This window comes from Argiope bruennichi, chromosome 6 (genome assembly GCF_947563725.1).
Source record: "Argiope bruennichi chromosome 6, qqArgBrue1.1, whole genome shotgun sequence".
In the NCBI taxonomy this organism is placed as follows: domain Eukaryota; kingdom Metazoa; phylum Arthropoda; class Arachnida; order Araneae; family Araneidae; genus Argiope; species Argiope bruennichi.
The window spans coordinates 4,111,708-4,133,871 of NC_079156.1; the positions used below are offsets into that span (position 1 = coordinate 4,111,708).

The 22,164-nt window shown below is 30.7% G+C and overlaps 1 protein-coding gene across 2 annotated transcripts in view; it reads right to left on the bottom strand.

Moving 5' to 3' along the window:
- Window positions 1-18,694: 18,694 nt before the first annotated feature.
- The window catches only part of LOC129971201 (tubulin--tyrosine ligase-like protein 12), a 41,228-nt gene continuing 37,758 nt past the window's right edge, over window positions 18,695-22,164 (bottom strand). For both annotated transcript variants that reach the window (XM_056084770.1, XM_056084771.1), the window contains exons 14-15: window positions 21,871-22,009; window positions 18,695-20,492 (exon numbers count right to left, since the gene is read on the bottom strand). In XM_056084770.1, coding sequence (XP_055940745.1) covers window positions 20,347-20,492; window positions 21,871-22,009 — 285 coding nt within the window. In that variant the 3' untranslated portion in view covers window positions 18,695-20,346. The remainder of the gene's footprint in view (window positions 20,493-21,870; window positions 22,010-22,164) is intronic.

Below are 22,164 nucleotides of genomic sequence, written 5' to 3' on the forward strand. Positions count from 1 at the left end.
TATTTAAACTACTTAAAGAATTCATATATTTTGCCACCTCTTCTTTCATAAACTCTATCGTAATCGTTATCTTTCTGTTTCTCCTCTAGATGTAAAACCAGTATATTTGAAAAGCAGTTGCTTGAATTGCTTTTTTTTTTTTTTTTTTTTTTTAAATTCTAAACTTCACACATCGGCAAACGATGCGAAACAGACACCGAGTATTTTGAGGCAAAGTTCCTTTCACGAGGTGATACTTTTTTCCTTCCCTCGCCTGTTTCCGCCGATAAACAATCCCGGATTCAAATGCTTGAATCGACTTTCATATATTTATCTTTCAAAGTAATTTGTTGTGTTTATTATCTACATTTGATAGACGATTTTTTTTATTTGTCATTGAAAGAAAAATTAAAACAATTCATTAATTGGGACAAACTACTTTTACCTGTTGTTGATTTACTTATGAATTTCAAATGACCGGCGTTTTTTTTTTTTTTTTTTAAATAGAATTTAGAATAAGTAATGTTTTTTTTTTTAAAAAAAAATATTTGATGTATATTTTCTGTTTCAAAATCTGTCCGAGAAATTGAAATGATATTTTATTACTCACTCAGTCTTTCCTAATTAAATGCACAAAGAAGAAACAATGTTTTAAAACAAAAGGTATTTTAAAAGGATATCATGGATGAGGAAACATTTATCCGTTGTTCATACTGTTTTTTTCTTCTGTGTTGTTTGTTCATATTTTACTAATATATTTTAAGTGTTTAACCTTCTTCAGTCTAATGGGTTAACCCATTAAGCCTCTGACTGCGTCCATTTTTAAAATCTCTATTTAGATACGATGTTTGCAAATAAGTTAAAATATTTTTCAAACAAAGTGAACTGATACTATATGTTACACGAAAATAATATATAAAAATAATCTGTATCGTATATATAAAAAATCGTATATTGTATACTATATTATCGTATATAGATATAATAAAAATCTGTAATCCTAAAAATAAATACTCTTAAACTGCGAAAAACGCGGGATGCAATAGAACCATTGCCACCCACTGAGATCGCGGGATGCGCATCTGGCGGATTAACATCCGACATGAAAGAAAGCCGAGATTTCTGACAATTTCTTTTAAATTATGTTACGAGTACTGAGATTATGATTATTAATTTAAATTCGAATATGAGTTGCACTGTCTAAAAAAAAAGTTGTTTTATTTTATCATTTTTGGGGGTTTTCTTTGAGAATTTTTTTTTATTGACGAAAATTTATTTTAAAATCTTGTATAAATATATAATAAAAGACTTTACGAATGTACTAAAACATGAAAAGTGAAGGATTACTTTCAAATTCATTACATTATCTCAAAGATAAATGAAAACAAAAACATTCAAACCTATATTCTATTTCAAAATCTGGCTATTTTATATGTGCATAATGATACCTCTTGATCTCAATCCTGGTTAATTCCCTGTTTTTCTTTATCGAAACTAACCCATATTATTTCAGTACAAATTTTACTTCCCAGAGTTCGAAAAACACATTTTTTTGGAAAATGTCTGTGTCTGTCTGTCTATGACAAAGATAACTCGAAAAAACCTTTGAGCTAGACGGGTGAAATCTGATATACAGTTTTTACATCAAATTTTGAGTAAAATCCACTCAGAAGTAGTCTGTCTGTCTTTCTTTTCGAATATAAGTTAACATGGTAACTATAAAAGGAAGAAAGCTAGATGGATAAAATTCGGTACACATATTTGATATTACAGAATAGATACCTTTCAAATATTGAGCCAAATCCAAATCCCGTTTAAAACACAAATTCGATTTTTGAGCAGCGTGTCAGGGATTAATCGCTAAAACTTTAATATTTCGCAACTGTTGTATGCCAATGGCATGCAAGGCATTCTCTGGAATAACGCCCTCATGAGAGAGCATGCAAAGAAATTTGGGTGAGACCACTCTGGCCAATTTTCCACTCTAACCCAAATTATTTCAGAGCCTTCAAATGTTTTGGTCAATGCGAATCCAAAAACTTCATGATACGCCCGCAATTTATTGCTTATTCAGTGAAACCCATACCGCGAACTTCATTGGACGCCTTAAAAATCCTCAGAACCAAAATAACTCCGAACCCTTTTCTCAATATGATTGAAGTGATCAGGCCATTATTGCCAAAGCAGAGGCTAACCTCCAAAACTACGGACTCAAGTTTTGCCACTTCCTTAATTCCCACAAATATCCCTGCAAAAAGAATCAGACCTCAGCTTCCGCTTCCCCCCAAACTGGATCAACCGGTACGAACTCCCCTTCAAATACAACTTTTAAATCAAATAATACAGATGAAGGAAAATGTCACAATTCCGGCATCATGATACGAGATCAAAAAATAATTTTAACTGGTCGCCTTTGGCGACCCATTTCTTCGTCCAAGATTGACATTTTAGGCTGTTAAACTACTAATGTGGAATGAAGTCTTTTTAATATCCCTTTGAAAAACATGAATTTAATTGAATCAATAAAGAAAATTCTACATATGTAAATCAAAAAGTGTACGTACTAAGAGATACAGCGGAGGTGAAAATCCTATTTCCTAGTTAATATACACCGGAAACAATTATTTTATGTTACCTTTAAAATTAGTAAAAATATGCGATTAAATGTTTTAAAAGATAAGTTTAAATTTTATCATAACATTATACATGAAGTATTAAATAAATTTTAAAAAGAAACTTTATGTAGAAATAAAACTGTTGTCATTAAATATATATATATATATATATATATAAAGATAATGCATTTTTTTGTGAAAAAATAGTTTTGTGGAATATCACCATCGATTTCCATTGTTGATTGTTCCGATTTTTTTTTTTTTTTTTTTGAATGTCTATTTCTTTCTTCCTACTGAATGGAGCTTTTGATGATATGGCGTTCCCTCTCTAGTAACATTTTGAAACTTCATTAATTAGCGAAGTTTTGAATTAAATCTAGCTGTAAAAACATCCAATGAAACATTCTGAAAGTTCGTATAGCAGTTTGTTTACATTTGACAGTTGCCATTCGATAGTAAGTAATAAGAGAGTTCTGTGCCTCTATCTATATAGATGTTCGACAGTAATTGTCAAAATCCTCTACCCATTTTTAGCTAGAATACCGATGGAGTCGAGAGAAATGATTAGAACTTAAATATTTTTAGAGAATTTTATCAGAAAATTAAATAATCAAATCCCATCTCATTAGTATCCAGTGTTTTTGAAAATATAACGATTTCAACAAAGGCAGCAAATAGCATCATTTCACTTTCAATAGCAGTTGAAGAATTTACATAAGGTTTCTTCCTTTTGTGATGTTTCAGGTTCTTTACAAAACAGCAAAGTAAAAAATGAAGTTACTAAAGTAACATATGACATTACTAATAGAATTGTTTTTGTCACCTATTAAATTGAATATTGTTTTCCTATAGATTCTGATATAAATTGAGCTTATTCGATGCATCTTTCTTTCCAATTTGATTGTACTGGAATCCAGCATCATGTCTTGTAGTTCCATTTTTTACTTTTATCATTTATTTTCTGAAACTAAACGAGTCCTTCTCTCAAAGAATGAGGATATTAATGATGGTCGAGCAGCCTGATGGCGTTGTAAAAATCGGCTTTTATTAAAATTATAAAAGAGATGACCAGAATTTTATAAAATTTTAAAGTAATAATGGAGAGTTAATATCCGCCGTCTGATGTGTAGAGAAGGTTCATTACATTCTATATACAAACTTTGTACAGGTGATGTTCTAAACACCCCAGAATACAATCGAAGAGCAGTATGATAGACGGTATTTAATTTTTGGAGAATACTGCGTTTTGCAGAACCATAGACATTGCAATCATAGTCAAGTTTCGATCATATTACTGATCTGTAGATGTGAAGTAAAGATAAACGACTGGCACCCCATGAGGTGTTAGAAAGAAAATTTGAGATATTCAGATGTCTTTCACATTTTTCTCTTAGGTAAGTTACATGAGAGGCAAACATAAGCTTTTTATCAAAAATCTAACCCAAAAATTTAATTTCATGAAGTACTTTAACATGATGACCTTTTATGTGAATATCTGGCTCAGGATGGAGGCCGCGTTTCCTACATAAATGTATAGCGGTTGTTTTTTCAGCAGAAGAAGGAAAATGCATTCTTATCTCACCAAACTGTGAGTTAATTGCAGTTTAAAGTTGCCTTTCAATAAAAGTCATCATACTATCCCCAGAACAAGAGATGTAAAGGTCGTCAACGTGTCAATGGCCTTTCATATATAAAGATAAATGGTCTAAAATAGCGTTAATTTTTAAAGCAAAAAGAGTCACACTCAAACCACTTCCCTTCTGTAAGCTTCTTTTGCAATTTGCAATTCTAGTTTTCCTTTTTCCATTAAAATTTTATAATTTTGGAATGTATTTATATAATACTTAGTACTATTTGTGTCAGCGAAAGCCAAAGCTATCGAGTTAGCTATATTTCGTAAAGAACTTACAGAAGCATTATTTTTAAGCAAGATTGGAATCCCTTGACCCGCAGATATTTCAAGTACTTTTTTAATCCTATTTCAAAGTTGCTTGCTGGAATGAGAAATGCTGATGGAGCTCACATATTTCTCCCTCGAATCCCGTTTGCTATCTCTTTGAATCCGCCTAGAATTAAATTTCACCTTTTTAAATGATGAAAGATTTTACCTTTTCCGAATGAAATTCTCAGTACTTTCCTACGGAACGTAACCAAAGTTTTTCTTTGCATCCTATATGATATCTGACAATCATTATTCCACCATACCTTGCGCTGCCTAACAAATTTTGTAAAAGTTTAAGGAATTGATAAGCATTCGCTGCAATTATTAGAACTGTAATCTGGGCAAGTGCTGTATCTATATTAGTGTTATTCGCCTTTTCCTTAGTAATATTGGCTAATGAAGTGAAATTTGTGCAGTTGGTTGCCTCTATTTTATATCTGGGAGAACTGGGAGTAGTAGATGACTGATGATTCCTATTATCGTATGATGCTAAGGGCAAATGGTGACTGTTATGTAAATCCTTATCCATTTGCAAAGTGAAAAAGGGGTACAGGGATGAAGAACATATTGCCAGATCAAGTGCATGAAAGTAAGCCTGCTCATCATTGTTAAATATAAACGGTTATGATCATCTAAAACCTGTTCTATCTGACGACCTCTGCTATTAGTGTATTAGAATCACATAGTATAAGGAAAGGTTCTGGAAGTTGAGAAAGAAGATTATTTAGATCAATATATGTGCTTGGTGGCAGGTTAAAGACACCACACAGAAATCAGAGAGTGCGAGTGGATTCCGCTTGTAGTGAAGTATGGACATGAAGGCACAGAATTCGAAATAAGAAAGGAAACTCCTCCTGAAGCTCTTTCGCCAACATTGGCTTTATAGTCATACAATAAAATTGTATTGTTAGATTTTAAAAACGTCTCTTGCAGGACAAAGCAAGAAGGTTGATAAGTATTAATTATATCTTTGAGATCAGAATTTTTCTGATTCAAAGTTTTCTGATTTCGACAGTTACAAAAGAAAGATTTCTGATTTCGACAGTTACAAAAAACAAGTGTATCCATAATCCGGAACCAGAGAAGGAAGGAAAAGTGTGGAGAAACGAGAATACTACTTGCTCTTTGGTGAGAGCGGTGGTGTAATACACTCGGGCATTGATGAATTCGCCATGTGGGAATCATCACATCTTACTTTTTCAGTATTTGATTTTTTAATAAAATCTTGCGAAGATAATGTTTGTTTCTTCAATTGTTTGGATTTATCTTTGCCTTTCTTGGCGGCATCTAATCGAACTTTCTTGCTCTCGATTTTTTTCTCTTTTGCCTTTTTTGCTTACATAAGCTTTTAGAAAAGAGACCTGGGGGGGATTTTTAATTTTTGATAAAGACGAATGGTCTGATCATAGGCCAGGTAGAGAAATCTGCTGTTCAGAAACTGCACTGGGAGATGAAGGAATCTGAGATGATATGATATAAATATCAGAAGGCGGGCATATTGCTTTTATTAGGTATATAATTTGTCTAGTAGGTTGGAATGTTTTACAAGCCCAACGGTTTGGACATGCTGGGACAGAAACGACATCGTCCCCCTTCAGAGTAGCTGGTATTATAGCAAGAGATATTTCAGTCCATGTAACTGTAGTGGTGGGGGAAGTTTTTAGAACTGATGAGAAAGGTTTGTCACCTGTTGGGGTTCTATCTTTAACTCTTTTACGGGTTTCGGCAAATGATATGTTTTGTGTTATTCTGCATTTTGGATTTCTCCCTCTTGAATCCAACGTGGACAGGATTCCGGGTAAGCTGTATCATTTCCACTGCGATCGATACACTTTGGGGAGGATTCGGAACACGTTTTACTGCTATGCCCAATTTCAGAGCATTATGCGCATGACTGTTTACCACTGCAACTGTGTGGCCAAATTTTTGACATTTGTGTTGGAATAAATGGACTTGGAATAAATGGTCAAACTGGACATTTGTAACATCCAATTTTGACAGATTTGGTACGACAGGCTGATTAAATGTTAATTTACGATCCATTGTTGGAAAAAGTTTCCCATCCCATTTAATTTTAATTCTTTCCACTGCGCTGACATTTCGAGATTTCAAATATTAGCTTCTAAAATTGAAGAATCATTCTGAATCATTTTGCAAGTCCCTTTCAGAGACAATGCCACGAGAAACGTTAAGTGTGGACAGACTGATTCTTCAAGATTTCCGATGTTTTTTAATGGCCTAATTTTATTAGCCTGCCCAGCAGATGAAACTTCAACAAGAAAGTTGCCAGAAAAACGTTTGTTAAAACGTAAAATGTTTTGGTTCACCAACGAAGCTAACAATTGTTTTGAGTATCAAGATTGGAGGCATAGTTTTCAATGTACCAGAAAGAGATTTAACAATAAAAAATAAGAAGAATCGAGAGGTTTACACTGAGAATAAAGACCTATGCAAATGGAACAAAATTTTGGGCCCCGACTGCACCGTCCACCACCGAGCTTAACAGGGGAAGGCAATTGCCGGCTCTGAGCATTCTCACCTTGGTGCTAGCCAGGACCACTTCCAGGAACGCCAAACCCCGGAAGTTGACTACTTTTGCTTGATATCCTTGAGCCTACCAGCCGATTGATACATCAGGGACATAAATGCGACACCTGTCGCCATGCACGGCCAACACGTGGGGGGTGTATTGCTATCCATAAGAAACTAGCAACAAACAGAACGGCAACAGCTTCTCATGGAGAGTCCTCGAAGGAAGAAAGCGGAAACTGTAAGAGAGAAAAAAACTGGGAAAAAGAGCAGACATTAAGGTACCTCGGGGTCGTGAGGCCCGTCATATCTGAAGAAGGTGTGCCCCAGAAGGGGACTGAAAATTGAAAAAATATATATATTTTGAGAAAAAGACAAAAAACTATTTTTCTATCCTATGAGCTCTTATTAGATTTCATCGTTAAAAGATAATTTACAAACGTTTGACTTTTCAAATCTGTAACAATTATATACATCCTTGTAATCAATGAAATGTACTTTATTTTATTAGATCAAAATTCAATTTTTCAAGGTGTAAATGTTTCCATTTCCCTTAAACAGTTCGATCTTCGTATCAATTTAGATGTTCTATATTCATTGCATATAAATATTAAAATATAATATATATATATATAAAACTCGGGCAACATGTAACATCAAACTTAGGTATCATTATTGATACAAAAAAATACGCAATTTATTTTTATAACTCATTGAATTTTTTTCTGAAAGTTAAGATCAAATGTAACTTAGTCATTTTTTTTTAACTGTAAGCAAATGAAAGGAAAAAATGTGTTTCATACAAATAAAGCAAAAAGAAAGATGAATTTCGAATATTTTCCTCTATATCGCGAGAATTCTCTTCCTTTCCCTTTTTGTAAATCTGTCACGTTCATTAAAACGTTTCGCGCAGTGGTCGCAATTAATGACGTTGACGAGATTTGCGTTTCTTCATTTTTTTTATAAATACATCGATAAGAAAATATTTGTGGAAGAATTGCTCCGTCATAGTTCAATAATTCTTTTTCGTTGATCATGCTCACAGCAAGAATGATTCGAATAAATTAAAGCGATTCAGAAATGGAGAATTTTCGACGGCTGTTTCTAAAATAATTTCTTCCGTGCCAAATAATGTATCAGTTCCGAAATTTTGTATCAAATTCCTTTTTAAAAAATATTAAAAAGCTAAGAAATAAGAAAAAATTTTAGAAGATATCAACATGCTTAATAAACTTTTGATTTCATTTTCAGAACCTGATATATTTGGCGTAGCTTGTGAAAAATTTCATTAGTTTATTAATAAAAAAAATTAGCCAGATAATGAACAGTCACGAAATGCGGAAAACATTCTCTGCTTCAAAATTTGCACAGCAAACAGGAAGTAATTATAACACAACAAAGATTGAAATTATCCTTAAATTAGCCTTTTTCAGCTTTTTGGCGCATATGAGAGTGAAATTATTTTTAAAAAGAGGATTCGCCGGGATGCCAATGTAATATAATTTCATATAAAACAATAATTACATCACACAAAATCTTCTGCAATTTTATTTTTACCTGGCGGAATTAAAATCTTTTCGTATATAATATTTTTAACATAAAAACTTGTGTATACATAAAATATTATGAAACACAAAACTATTTTCTTATCTAAAACGTTTTCTCATTAAAATTAGAATGTAAATTGAGCCAAGAGATTCTTAAAAATCGCCAATAAATGATTTTCTGTATAAATTATTAATATTTGTTATACTTATTGGTACTACAATGTTTTCATCACTCTTGTTGACTTATAAAAAAGGTGAACCTCATTTGAGTGTTCGACTTAAACTTGTTCTGATGAATGGTTAAATGACTTCTCGGATTATTAATGAATGCATTGAATAAAAACACAAATTTTGAAAAATATTGCTTAAATAATTAAGACTGAAAAAAGCCAAAATGTCCCATATCATTCCGGCGGTTTCACCGGACTGAACAACCCTATCTGGCAGGTCCACAGATACCATACCACATACGCCCATACAACAGGAGACGAGATTTAGCAGACAAGGCAACATATTTCCAGTCATTAACAATCCAACAGCAGTGCCCCAAGACGTAAAGCTTTGTGTCGTGCAATCAAAATGGTACACAAGAGGGCTTTCGACTCCATATCATTGATGATCCATTAAATAATTTGCGAGTGGACACTTGTTAGCATTGAAATCCGCGGCAATTTTTAAAGGCGTTGCACGTTTATCTCGTTTCGGGATTTTCGTTAGTCGTCGATGGGCCTGCTCTTTCAAGGTCTTTTTCCTGCTGCACCGTTATTGGAGATTTTTTTTTTTTTTTGTCATATATTCGATATTCTTGGTATACTCGTGAAATTGTTGCACTTGAAAATTCAAATTTCATCACTTTCTCGAAGATGCTTTATCATTCAGAATCTTGATACCCTGTCACTGTAGCAGTAAGAACCGATCTAAAAGCTTCGCCAGAAGCTTATTGTTTCATATAGGTGCTGTCGACTACCTCATATCTGCATATGCACGCCTGTACCAGTTTTTTATTTGCTCATCAGTGTACATATTTACAAGTAGTCCCAAAAAAGTAGAACAAGCGTTTATTTCCTTAACGATTGCAATTAGATATATAGTCTCAGTTGCAAAGCTTCATTAAATATGATACCCAATCTATGAAAATATCTTAGGTTCTCTAGAGGGAGATAATAAAATCTAGAAAATTAAATTTTTATATTACCTGGTTAAGCGAAAAAGTGTCAGCAAGTAAAATGTTCTTCCTACATTTCAACCATAAGGAAACAAAGTTTCCTGCTTCCAGTCTGTAAAAGTTGATATCAAACGGTAAATATAGACCATATATATGATACAGACCATTTTTCCGTTCGTCTCATCGGTGCTTAAAGGAGACTTTATTTGTCATTTTCAAAGATGACATGCATATCACGAAAGATTATTCAAAGGTCACAATCAGTAATCATAAATTAAGTCATTTTCACTAAATTTTAAAAAATGGTCATATAATGCATTAAAGAAAGTGCACAAAAAATTTGTTCAAAACGAACGACACCTGCACTGCGTTGCATTCTTCTGACAACACTTGCGCATATACGATCGAGTTCCTTCCTCACTTGTGACCTTAAGGCGAGTTTTTTTAATTCGTCAGCCCAGATCTGCAGAGCGCCGAAACCAAATCATACCCTGGTTCAGACGCAATGCCGATCAAAATTAACCGAAGATATTAGTCGCATTACCTTTCAGCAGACTGTTACACAAAATGGAACCAAGCGAAAAATTTTTGAAAATGCCACATCGCGCATTTATTGGAAACTGACACTGACGGTCTTTATTCGAAAAACGGATTCTTACCGCTTTAAAAGTGATAGTTTTGAAGATTAATGTTTTTATGTAGATTAAAACAACATTCGTCTGACCAAACTGCATTTCTCAGAAAAAAAGTTTGATTTTTTCCATAGTCGGTTCAATTCTAAAATATCTGTCTTACCATTGTCTATTCAACTGCTGTGCCAATGCATGTACCATTGACTGAATCAATACTGTATAGGTGCGAGTTATTATACCGAAATATTTTTTTACATTGTCGGCATTTTAGAATATTGAGTTCTGCACTGACTGTTCGCTTAATAGCATGAGGGCAAATTGAAAAATAAAACTAAATGTCAATTTCTGCAGCACATGTTCAACGCCTCCGCGTTCTTTTCGGGAAAGTAAGGATTCTTAAATTAATAATTGCTTAACCATTCTGCCGACAAACTTTCTTGAAGGGTATCGGGAATTTGGAAAAATATGTTTTTATTCTTCTGCAATAAGTCAACATTGCATAAGTCGTCAGCATGCTAAACGTTCTTTGTTACAGAAATATGTCATTCTTTTTGAATACATACATATGCGAGTGTATAATTTTGTTTTCTTTCACCGAGATATCTTAAATGCTGAGTGAGTCAAATTTCTCCAATCTTTTTTCTGTAGTTGATGTCGCAACTATCGACAAAGTTGAAGTGAAAATTATAAGGCATGATTAGCAACTTTATTTGAAGTCACGAGGGCTAAAGGATAAATATTCACTTACGACCGTTTCTCTGCATTGAATAAACTTACATTTCTGAAATAAAAGCTTTCTTCCAAATTTGTGGTCAGTTCCACCAAATTTAAAATAAGCACGTTTGCAAATTTTGCAGACAGAAATGTGAAAATTTGTATGTGCATCGATAAATGGGAGAAATATTTTACCAATTGACATTTTTACACTATACAGGACACATAAAATTTTATTTACTGTCAATCTACATAGAAACCAAATTGTTTTCTTACAGTTACCCAAGTTATTTAATGAAAATTTATAATTGTACGTATATGTCTAGGTGATATATTGAGGGAAATAAAAGCTTTTTCCTCTTTTGGGACACAACCTATATTATATATATAATTTCAATGACTTTTACTTATATTAAAATCAGTATGATTGCTAAACAGATTTTTAGATTTTGCAGCTGTTCGAAAGATTATAGAGTGCACAAACTTATGTTTTAAAACAGCATTTGTTTCCTTGAGCTATTTAAAATAAATACTGGGGGAGGCAACTTGGAGACTCATAAATGGATTTAAAAAAAAAAAAAACGATGTTCACATTCAGAATATTTAAGAGCAATGAATTCATTTTTCACAAATAGGCCTTAAGAGGCCCGATCAGGAAAAGAAAAAATTTGCTTAGCAGGCTATAGAGATTGAATTTAGTGTAGATTATAATATTTTTCCTTTATATATTCATGGAAGGGGAGGCGGGGAAAGTTTGCAAGGGAAGAAAAAAAGCGCAGCTCTTCAATTCTTTAACTCAATTTTGCACTGTCTCAAATTGCGTGCATGATTTTTCGTGCACGCAACGCCGCTTTTACTCTCTTCTTGCGCACGGAGAACAGAGAAACGGAAGGAGAAAAATCCGAGCTCGAGATTCTGACGAATCTTCACATTTAAGACTTCCCCGAGTTCGACAAAACTCTTTTTTTTTTTTTTTTTTTTTTTGCATTGTCTGTGTCTAATTGTGATAAAGATACTCAAAAATGCTTTGAGCTAGAACGAATAAAATTCAATTTCGGATCCGATTTCTATCAAATTTTGTGCAAAATACATTAAGAGGGGGTCTTCCTGTCAGGCAATTCGAATATAAGTTGAAACGTGAAGGAGAAACTTAGAGAGCCAGATGAATAAAATTTGGTTCACAAATTTAATATGTGTAGTGTAGACACCCCTAAATTTTGTGCCCAAATCCAACGAAGGGTCGCTCTTCTAGCACCTTCAGAAGCGTGTAAACGCGAAAACGCAATGACTTAAATATATCATATTTCGTTTGAAATTTTGTAACTACAATTATATTTTTGTTTCAGTCGGTTTGGGATGAATTCATCTAAAATTCAAATTAAATTCTGCATACTTTTAACCGCATTTCAGGGATTCATCGCCAAGAAGGACACGATAGATTCAGTAATAATACTGAATTCAAGAAAAATGTAATATATCATAACTATTGTACGCCATTGCCATGCAAGACGTTCTCTGGCATAACACCAAGATTAGAGAGTATGCGAGAAAGCTTTGCGGAGACAACTTCTGCTGTTTAAATGCAGCTTTTATATAACTTTTTTGGAACGGGACAACTAAAAAGATACACTTTATTAGAATGCAAAAATCGTACATTTCAAAATAAAATATAAAATTGGTGACAGGGAGGTGGTATATATATATATCCAAACTTAAAGCCTTTAGGTGGAACTCAAGATTCCGTTATCTTTTTCCTTATTATATTATCTTGATATTTTTCCTCCTGTTAGGTAGCGCAGATGCACCTTTTTTGTTCTATTAGAACTCATTATTTGAAAAATCGATTCAACCCCCCCCCCTCCCCTTCTACTCTTTCTGAGTTTCCATCGCACCACACCGTTTGGAATGGGAAATGTGAGCTCATTGCAGGGATCCGTAGGGAATAGTTATCTGTGGGCGAAGGGGAAAAGGCCCGGGGTGAGCGGTCCTCTTGCAAACGAAGGTAACGGCACACTGTTTTTTAGTGAAACACTAAACGAGGTGCAGGAGGAATAAGAGTTAATGGATGTAGACAGATTCACATGACACGGAGGATTATAACCGATTAAAATGTAAAAAATGGAATGGGTAGACGCAGTTTGAAAGGGGTGTACTTAAATGAAAGGCTTTTCATGAGTAGAGCAAGATGAAATGCTTTGAACTGAAAATACATTTTCCCAAGTGATTGGGGGATAGACCCTTTGAAATCAAATGGCCTCGATATAAAATAATAATCGAAATGAACTCAGATGTTTTGGCGCTATTTAGGAAGTGTATTTGTATAAAATTAACAATTTTTTTTCAGTGTGAACATTATTTCAAGCTATGCGTTTCCTCTATTTTGATATATTGAGGTGTTCAAAATTTTTTTCTCTTCATATTTTTGCATAAAGCACATCGAAATGAATGACTTAAATCCGTATAAAATTTGTTTTATAAATATATGGTGACAAATACCCATTTCAATAGTAACGCACAACACTAGGTAATCATCACCTCCATTCCTAAAATTTAGAGATTTTTTTTTTTTTGTACTATTTGGAGTGTATTTTTTTGTTATCTATATTTATAAAACGTTAACATACGCGGTAAAAAAAATCTCCACGATTACTTATTATCGAATGGCAATGGGCAAATCCAAAGAAATTTTGTAACTACACACTAATACGCGTTCGCAATATAATGGAATAGCAGAGTATGAATACAATTATTCTAGAAAGGACGCACCGTATCCCTAGGGGAAAGAAAATGTAAAAAAAATCAAGAAATAGACATCAAACAGAAAGATGACTGAGCGGAAAAACAGATTTAATGATTGGCTAATTGCTATAACTTGCCAATGGATGATCGTATCTTCCAAAATGACTGTCTCACTAAAAATGGTTTTAGCGTCATTTTAAAACTCAAAACTTTACCATTTTAATGATATTCATTTCATTTCCACGCATTTTTTTAATTTTAATTTTTTAAAATTTAGACACAGAATGTAAAGATGTTTAAAGTTATGAGGAAATTCAAATGCAAGCATCAAAATATTCAGTTGCGTGCTTTTGTCAATATCAAAATAAATAAATAATGCTGCATTATGCAATATCTCCAAAGTAGGATTTTCACTTCCGCTTCCATTTTACGCTGCACATACTTTTCAATTTGCGCGTGAAGTGATTTGAACAGACTGATAAAATTAAAGTTCTTCAACCTTATCAAATAGCATGGGAACATTAAAAGAAATGCATTCCATATTTGTAATTTAACTTCCTAAAAATTAATAATCTGGGGGAACAAAATGGTTGTCAAAGGTAGATCATTTAGCAATATTCAATCGTTAAAAAATAAAACAGTATTATCACTGCCGCGGGAACGATTCTGATTTGGACCTCAGCAGTAGCTTCCAACCGATTTAGATAAAGGCAAATATTTAATGCGCTGTTCTATTTCCATGGTTTTGTATCCTGGAAATGTGTGCAATGGCATGCAAGAGTAGTCTGGCATGAATATGCTTCCACCGATAAACGCCCCACTCTGTTTCATTATTTTAATATACCAATATACTGAGCCGACTCGTGCATTGAATGACTGAATTTTTTATAATTAAATTGAAACAATAATTATTTTAAAAAAACGAAAATCATCTGGATCATAAGTATCTCGGGTTGCCTTATCGTTATCATATTGGCAGAAAAAACCGAGTCTATACACATGGATTTTGTTTTGCCTGATTAAGCCAATGGTCAGAACACACCAGACAACTATTTTGATCAAAATAAATCCAAAGATGATGATCAAAACTAAAATAATTTATCTGAAAAATCATCTAGGAATAAGAATTAGAAAGTCAAGAATAAGTCATTCCAAACTATCCGACATGGTCTAACAAGGGAAGGGCATGAGGCTGAAAACTGAGTTCGGGATGAGATTTTGCATAATGTTAGTATACATTAAGAATGCTCTTGTTCAAGCAAATATTAAAGCGCAATAACTAATCAACTTCGAGAAAATGGCCTTCAAACTTTAGGCATAGCTTATAAACTAATAGAGTCGCCGTTGTTGTAGCACAATTAGTACAGTGGATAAGACGCTGACATGAGACCCGATTACTGTCCTGGGCTAGTATTTTTTGATATCTGTTTTTTTGTTTTCTAAATTATTTCAAATTAATTTAACAATTTACAAAGCGTTCTAATGAATATGTAATTCATTTTTTATGCAAAAATAAACATTCATTCATCCAAATTCTTGGATTATAATTTAATTTTTAAAAGAAAAATAATTATAAGTACGAATGCGTTTTTTTAAATATTTAAAATGACTTCAATTAAATTAACAATTTAAAAATGTTTTCAAATAATATGATTTTCATTTTACATGGAAAAATAAATGTATTATCTCTTGATACCTGAATTTAAATTTAAAAATATGAATGGGGTTTACTTTAAAAAAATTATTTAAATAAAATGACAGGCAGGTTTAATTAATATGTAACTCTTTTATCAACCAAAAATGAATGTTCTTAAAATAAATCCCTCACAACTAAATGTACATTCATTTAATACCTGAATCCTAATTCTATTTTTAAGCAGAAAAAATAATTACAAATATAACTTAAATGGTGATAAATATTAACCAAATGACTGACATCATAAAGATATTAAATTAAATGTTTTATTACAAACAAGAAGCAATTAAGGTCATTACCACAAAGACATTTCAAACAAGATGGATATATTTTCGCCTCTTGCACATATAATAAATAATGATTATCCACAAGAGAAACCTTAAAGAAATCGATTAGAAAACAAATTTCATTTAAATTTTAAAAAATATTTTTTTCTTCAGAAAATTGGGCAACACACAAAGCATATCCTATAGTGTTACTTAAACTTTTGAACCATCTGCCGATGCATTCCATAACTTAACACCTTCTTTCTACTTTTTCTTTTCGATTATTAATATTTAGAATGTTTGCCGTTATAATTTTATTAATTTCAGCTGCTCTTTTTGACTCTCGATATAAATACAGCTTCGTACAGTTATAACAAATTTATTATTATTATTATATCAAATTTAAACCATTTAATGATTTAAAATTTTAAAAAAGTTATTTTGAAATATTTTTATTGTTAAAATTATATTTATAATCATTTTTAACATTTACAAAGTAAATTATAATTCAACAACCCTATACATGAACATAATTATTTTTCTAAATAAGTTATGTATTAATAGAAAATACATTTCCCCATAAGAAAATGAGTATCACATTAATTGAAACCATTTTTATTAGTAATATTAATATTAGTAATTCTGAATATTTAAAAAAACGTATTCGTACTTATAATCATTTTTCTTTTAAAAATTAAATTATAATCCAAGAATTTGGATGAATGAATGTTTATTTTTGCATAAAAAATGAATTACATATTCATTAGAACGCTTTGTAAATTGTTAAATTAATTTGAAATAATTTAGAGAACAAAAAAACAAATATCAAAAAATACTAGCCCAGGACAGTAATCGGGTCTCATGTCAGCGTCTTATCCACTGTACTAATTGTGCTACAACAACGGCGACTCTATTAGTATATAAGCTATGCCTAAAGTTTGAAGGCCATTTTCTCGGAGTTGATTAGTTATTGCGTTTTAATATCTGCGTGAATGAGAGCATTCTTAATTAACATTATGCAAAATCTCATCCCGAACTCAGTTTTCTGCCTCGTGCCCTCCCCTTCAAGCACTACAGCCCTTCCGAGCAGTGGGAAACACCAACAGGAGAGTATTTTTTCTCAAAGTGTCTCGGTGGTACATTCCTCACGAGCCCCCTTCCCCTTTGACGTTCGAATTAAAGAAAGTATCTGTTTTCGGAATGGCGCTGGACTTCTTCAAAGAATAAGCAGGGAAAATAAGTTTTATGTATGGACCGACCGTGCGGCTTTCTTTTGGTAGTGACGAGATGTCTTATATTCTTACACAATTCTCTCTTCAAGATCGGGAACTACTTTCTTGTTGAATCTTATTCGGCTTGTCAGTCAAACCTTCCCCCTACGATTTGGGGAGTTTCCGCTGACACTTTTTTTTTTTTTGTTTTCTGTGCACATGAAACTCTTAAATGATTTGGTATGCATAGGAGGACATCGCTTAGCTGATGGCTATTAAGGGGCACTCCCTATTAAACAGAAAATTGCTTAAATGGTTCTTTTTTACAATATTATTTTTCAAATGATTTCAGTAAAAGGAATGCACATCCCTTGTCCTGATGAAATCCCCCCCCCTCTTGAATTTAACATCGAAAAAATGAAATCCATTTTTGAAATATAACAGCTGTATAAATAAAAGTTTAAAAAATTCATAATGTTCTATTTAATTTCTATTTCTTTTCTAACATTGTTTTTCTGTGTTTTTTTTAATGCAATTTAGCATTTTATGGTTTCTATATAATATTACAATACGACATTGTATGGTTAATCTCCACTTGAATTCTTTTATACAGTGGATTGTATTCAATAAATTCTTGTACTGTTAATATTTGGCTCAGAAATGTCATTAAAAAATATTAAATTCGTAGACAGTTTAAACAAGAATTCTCAATGAAACAATAAGCAGTACAACCACCGAAAAGCTATTGCAGTCTTAGTCATAAAAATTATGCTTGTATGTCATATTATCATTTCCAATAATACATAATACCAGTAATTTGTGATTTTATATATAAATAGATTTTTAGATTAGGAAGCGATTAGATTAACTTATTGATGTGCATTTCTTATATTTATTTCCTAGCTGATATAACAGATGCTAATTGGCCTGAAATAATACCAATATAACTGTTATGAAACACTGGTTTAATTTTTTTTTTAAATTTTCATATTAGTAAACAAAATTTTAAAAACTTACAGCATGACAAAAGCTACAATTAGCACATTAGAACATTTGTTGCTAGGCATGCAGTATAAACATATTTTAAAAGAAAATATGGCACATGATAGAAAACAAAGGCTTATACAAAAAACAAAAAAAAAAAAGAGAGAGAGAGAGAGGAAAAAAAAAGACAGACAGGCAGACACAATATATATATATATATATATATATATATATATATATATATATATATATATATATATATATATATATATATATGCGAAAAATACTAATATACAACATAATAATTTAGTATTGCAGAAATAATATTTACATCTTTAGATTCAATGCATATGTTTTTTGAAGATTTTATTTATTCCTTACAAAAAGTGAATGACAGCATTGTAAGTGTGAAAAGGTTCCCATTGACAATTAATATTTTCAGATCCAGTCCACTGCTGATTAAGAATGTAAAATATGACAAGAACAATAAAAAAAATTGTTTGGATAAAATTTATTTCAGAACATTTCATATATAATGATTTTTTTTAAGTATTGTCTTCGTATTAAATAATATAAATTTGAATTACAAGCGATATTTTAACAATATATTAGTATTTAATTTCAATGCATTATAGAAAAGAAACTGGAAAAATCAATGAATCAGAATTGAAAGCATTCAAAATTAGCCAGGTTTATTTCAACAAATTCAAAGCGATATCCTTCTCAATACATTCTTATTGTATATACAAATTCTTCTTTCCTTACAGCTGAATGCAGCGTGAATTATGGAACCATTTTTCAAAAGTTCACTTTAAAATATATTCAATTTCTTCACAAATTATAGTAAAGGGAAAAAATTGTGTGAAAGATTAGGGTTGAATGCATTTGGGAACAATGAGTGATATAAAATCTGACATTAGTAAAATGATGGATCCATTACATTATTGTGCTTAAATAATAACTGTCAAAAAGTACACCAAAATATTTCATTTTTTCCACTAATAAATTTACAAATGAATAAATTTTATAAAACAATAAACCAGTTAAAAAGAAAAATATTATTATGTCCATTGCCAGTATCATTTTTTTGAATAAATTAATTAAAAACATTAATTGACTTTGGAAATATAATCATTGCAAGTACACAAAGGAAGTAACATTAAAAACAAAAAAATGGAAATTTGAAAAACATGCCTTATATTTCAATAAAACTTTTAATCAGGTAATATGTTTATAAGCCATATTTTTTGTAAAAAAGCAGAGAAAATCCAATGCTCATATAATTCCATCTAATACATTAAGATAATCGTTCTGGCCGGGTATGGAAAAATAATTCTAATCTGCTTTTGAGACATCTTTGTTCATCAATCTGTGTACACACATATCCCGTTTGCAATACTTGTAGGAGTCTCATTACAATACATCAGTAACAATTAATTTTCGAATCAAAAGCTATGTTAAAAAATAAAATCACTCACAAAGGAACAAGGATAATAAATAATGAATTAGTATAATTGTGTTTAAATCAAACAAACTGTCTTTGTTAACATCATAATAATAAAAATATCTTCAAATGACATATTCAAGAAAAGATAAAAATTTAAGTTTACATGTAGTTTTTCTTCCCCATTGTTTAAAAATTTCTTTAATAGATCAATAAAACACTCTCTCTTTGCAAACTTTAAAAGTATAAAGAAGGCACAAATATTAATGATATAATTTCATAAATATCAGCAAACATTCTGGATAAAATCTTTGAGTAAAATTTTTAGCCATGGTTTTCAATTGTTTAAATCAAATAGTCTCACCCTATTTCCCATATTTTAAAACATAAATAAAAATAATAATATACATGCTCAAAAACGAATTTTATTAACCTGATTACTATTGACAATCAAATGCATGTTGATAATTGCAAAAAAATTTTGAACACTATGATTAATATTGTTCAAATTCAACAATATGATTAAAAAAAATTTGAACAAATTGGATTAATAAAAAAAAATAATAATAAATATTTCTAAATAGTCGATTTAAGAAATTTCATGCATATAACCCAGGGTAGCAAAATACCAAAAACTTGTGAGATCTAGTAAAAATTCAATAATTTTTAAATAAAATAATTCTGATCTTAGTATAAAACGTACTTAAAGAAATTTAGAATAACACTTCTGTGATATAAAGTAATTGAAATTAGAAATAAAATGATTTTTTTATAACAGAGTTATAAGCAAATGTTAAAAAATTTAACAAATATATCTCTTGTATAGCAAATCTTGTAACTTTATCAATCTTTGAAATTAATATTTAACATGAGGAGAAGACATTTAAAGTTGCACAACATGTTTTCCTTCTATCTCATTAAGAAACAAAACACTAAGAATATCATCATAAAATTCTGGATAATAATCACATGCTCTTTTACAATCAGGCATCCAGTTCACTTCAAGTAATACAGGATTAATTTGTGGCTCTGAAACAAACAAAACCATAAATTAGCTTGCATGCATCAAATAGATAATTAAAAATATATTTTATTTAGTTAATCTCTTGATTTTTTTCCCAGGAAGATCATGCATAAAATATTGCAATTTTAATATTTTATAAATAACATGTTTTTATTTATATTACATTAAAAAAAATTTCATAATTTTCTTGCATTTTTCCAAACTTCAGACTTTTTGATAAGAAAATCAACTTTCCAATATAAATAAAACACTTTAAAAAAATCAATGATTCTTTGTAGCTAGGTAAATAAACATTTATAACACAATATTTCTTTAAATTAATCTATACTACTAATAAAAAGTGAATGTGTATGCCTATTGACATTCAATGGATAAACTATTTGACCTAAAATAACAAATTTTGGCCTAAAGATGGATAGAAAAATATAGTTTAAAGTGATTTTTTTAAAAAATTAAATTTTATTAAATTAAAAACTGAGCAAAATTTTATTAGTAACATTAGAAAGTATAATACAAATATACAATTTTTACACAATTTGAAAGTTTCAAAGTAATATTTTTAATTATATATAATTATGCCATTTTCCCCTAATTTTAAATAATCTTTAAAAATATTTTTAATCTGATGTAATAAAATACTTTTCATGGTTGTAACGAAAGTGAAATACTTTTTCTTGCTTCCTCAAATCTTTAAAATGTGGTCAATAAGTGATTTAATCATTAACACATCAAGTGCTTTCTTTCTTCGTGTACTGCATAAAGTTATTAATATCTTTTTTTCTATCCCTCATTTCCATCAAAATTAAATTCTATTAAAATTTAAAAATATTTTACCTTTAGTAACTGATCCAGTTAGACTTTTTAAAACTTTTTTTCCTAGCAGCTATATTTTCAGCAAAATATTAAAGATAACAAATCACAACATATAATAGAATTTTTAGATTATCTTTTGATTATTTTTTTTAATCTTTGAAAGCATATCATGCGTTTGGCATAATATTATCAAAACTGGTTTTGTTCTGTCAAATCATATTGAATAAAACTGCACTGTTTAAAAAGAAGAAGAAGAAAAAAAATTTTTTTTTAATTCAAAAATTCCTTTTAAGCAGGTAAATTGTATAGTTTTTATATTTAGTGTCCACTTTATAATTCAAAGAGCAAATATTTGGAAGTTTAAACTATGAAGTAGAGAATTTTTAGACTTTGCTATTTGACAAATTGAAATTCTCATTTTTTTTAATACAAAAGATTTCTGTTGTGCATAAGATTCATTTTTGTCTTTTAAATCCTCAAATGAAAGTTTTCGATTTAATAATTTTCAGTATAGTAAATTTAAATTAATTTTAACTTTTAAAGTTCTTTAAAACATCCTTAATTACGTACCATTATGATTTCTGTCCCATTCCAATATGATATCTAAACCATACATAGCTCTTGAGCCTGGAAAACTTCCAATACCAGCTGGAGGTTCTCGCAAAGCTGATGCAATGAAAATATCCTTTATCATTTTATATATTTTATTCTGAAATAAGAATGATTCAAATCAAAATACAAATGATTGCAGAATAAAATTACTATTCAATATTTTACAATAGAATATATTTGTCATTTTATTTTTTCAAACTTTAAAGACTTCTAAACTAAAAATTATGAAGTTTAGGTGTTGTTTTCAAGGTT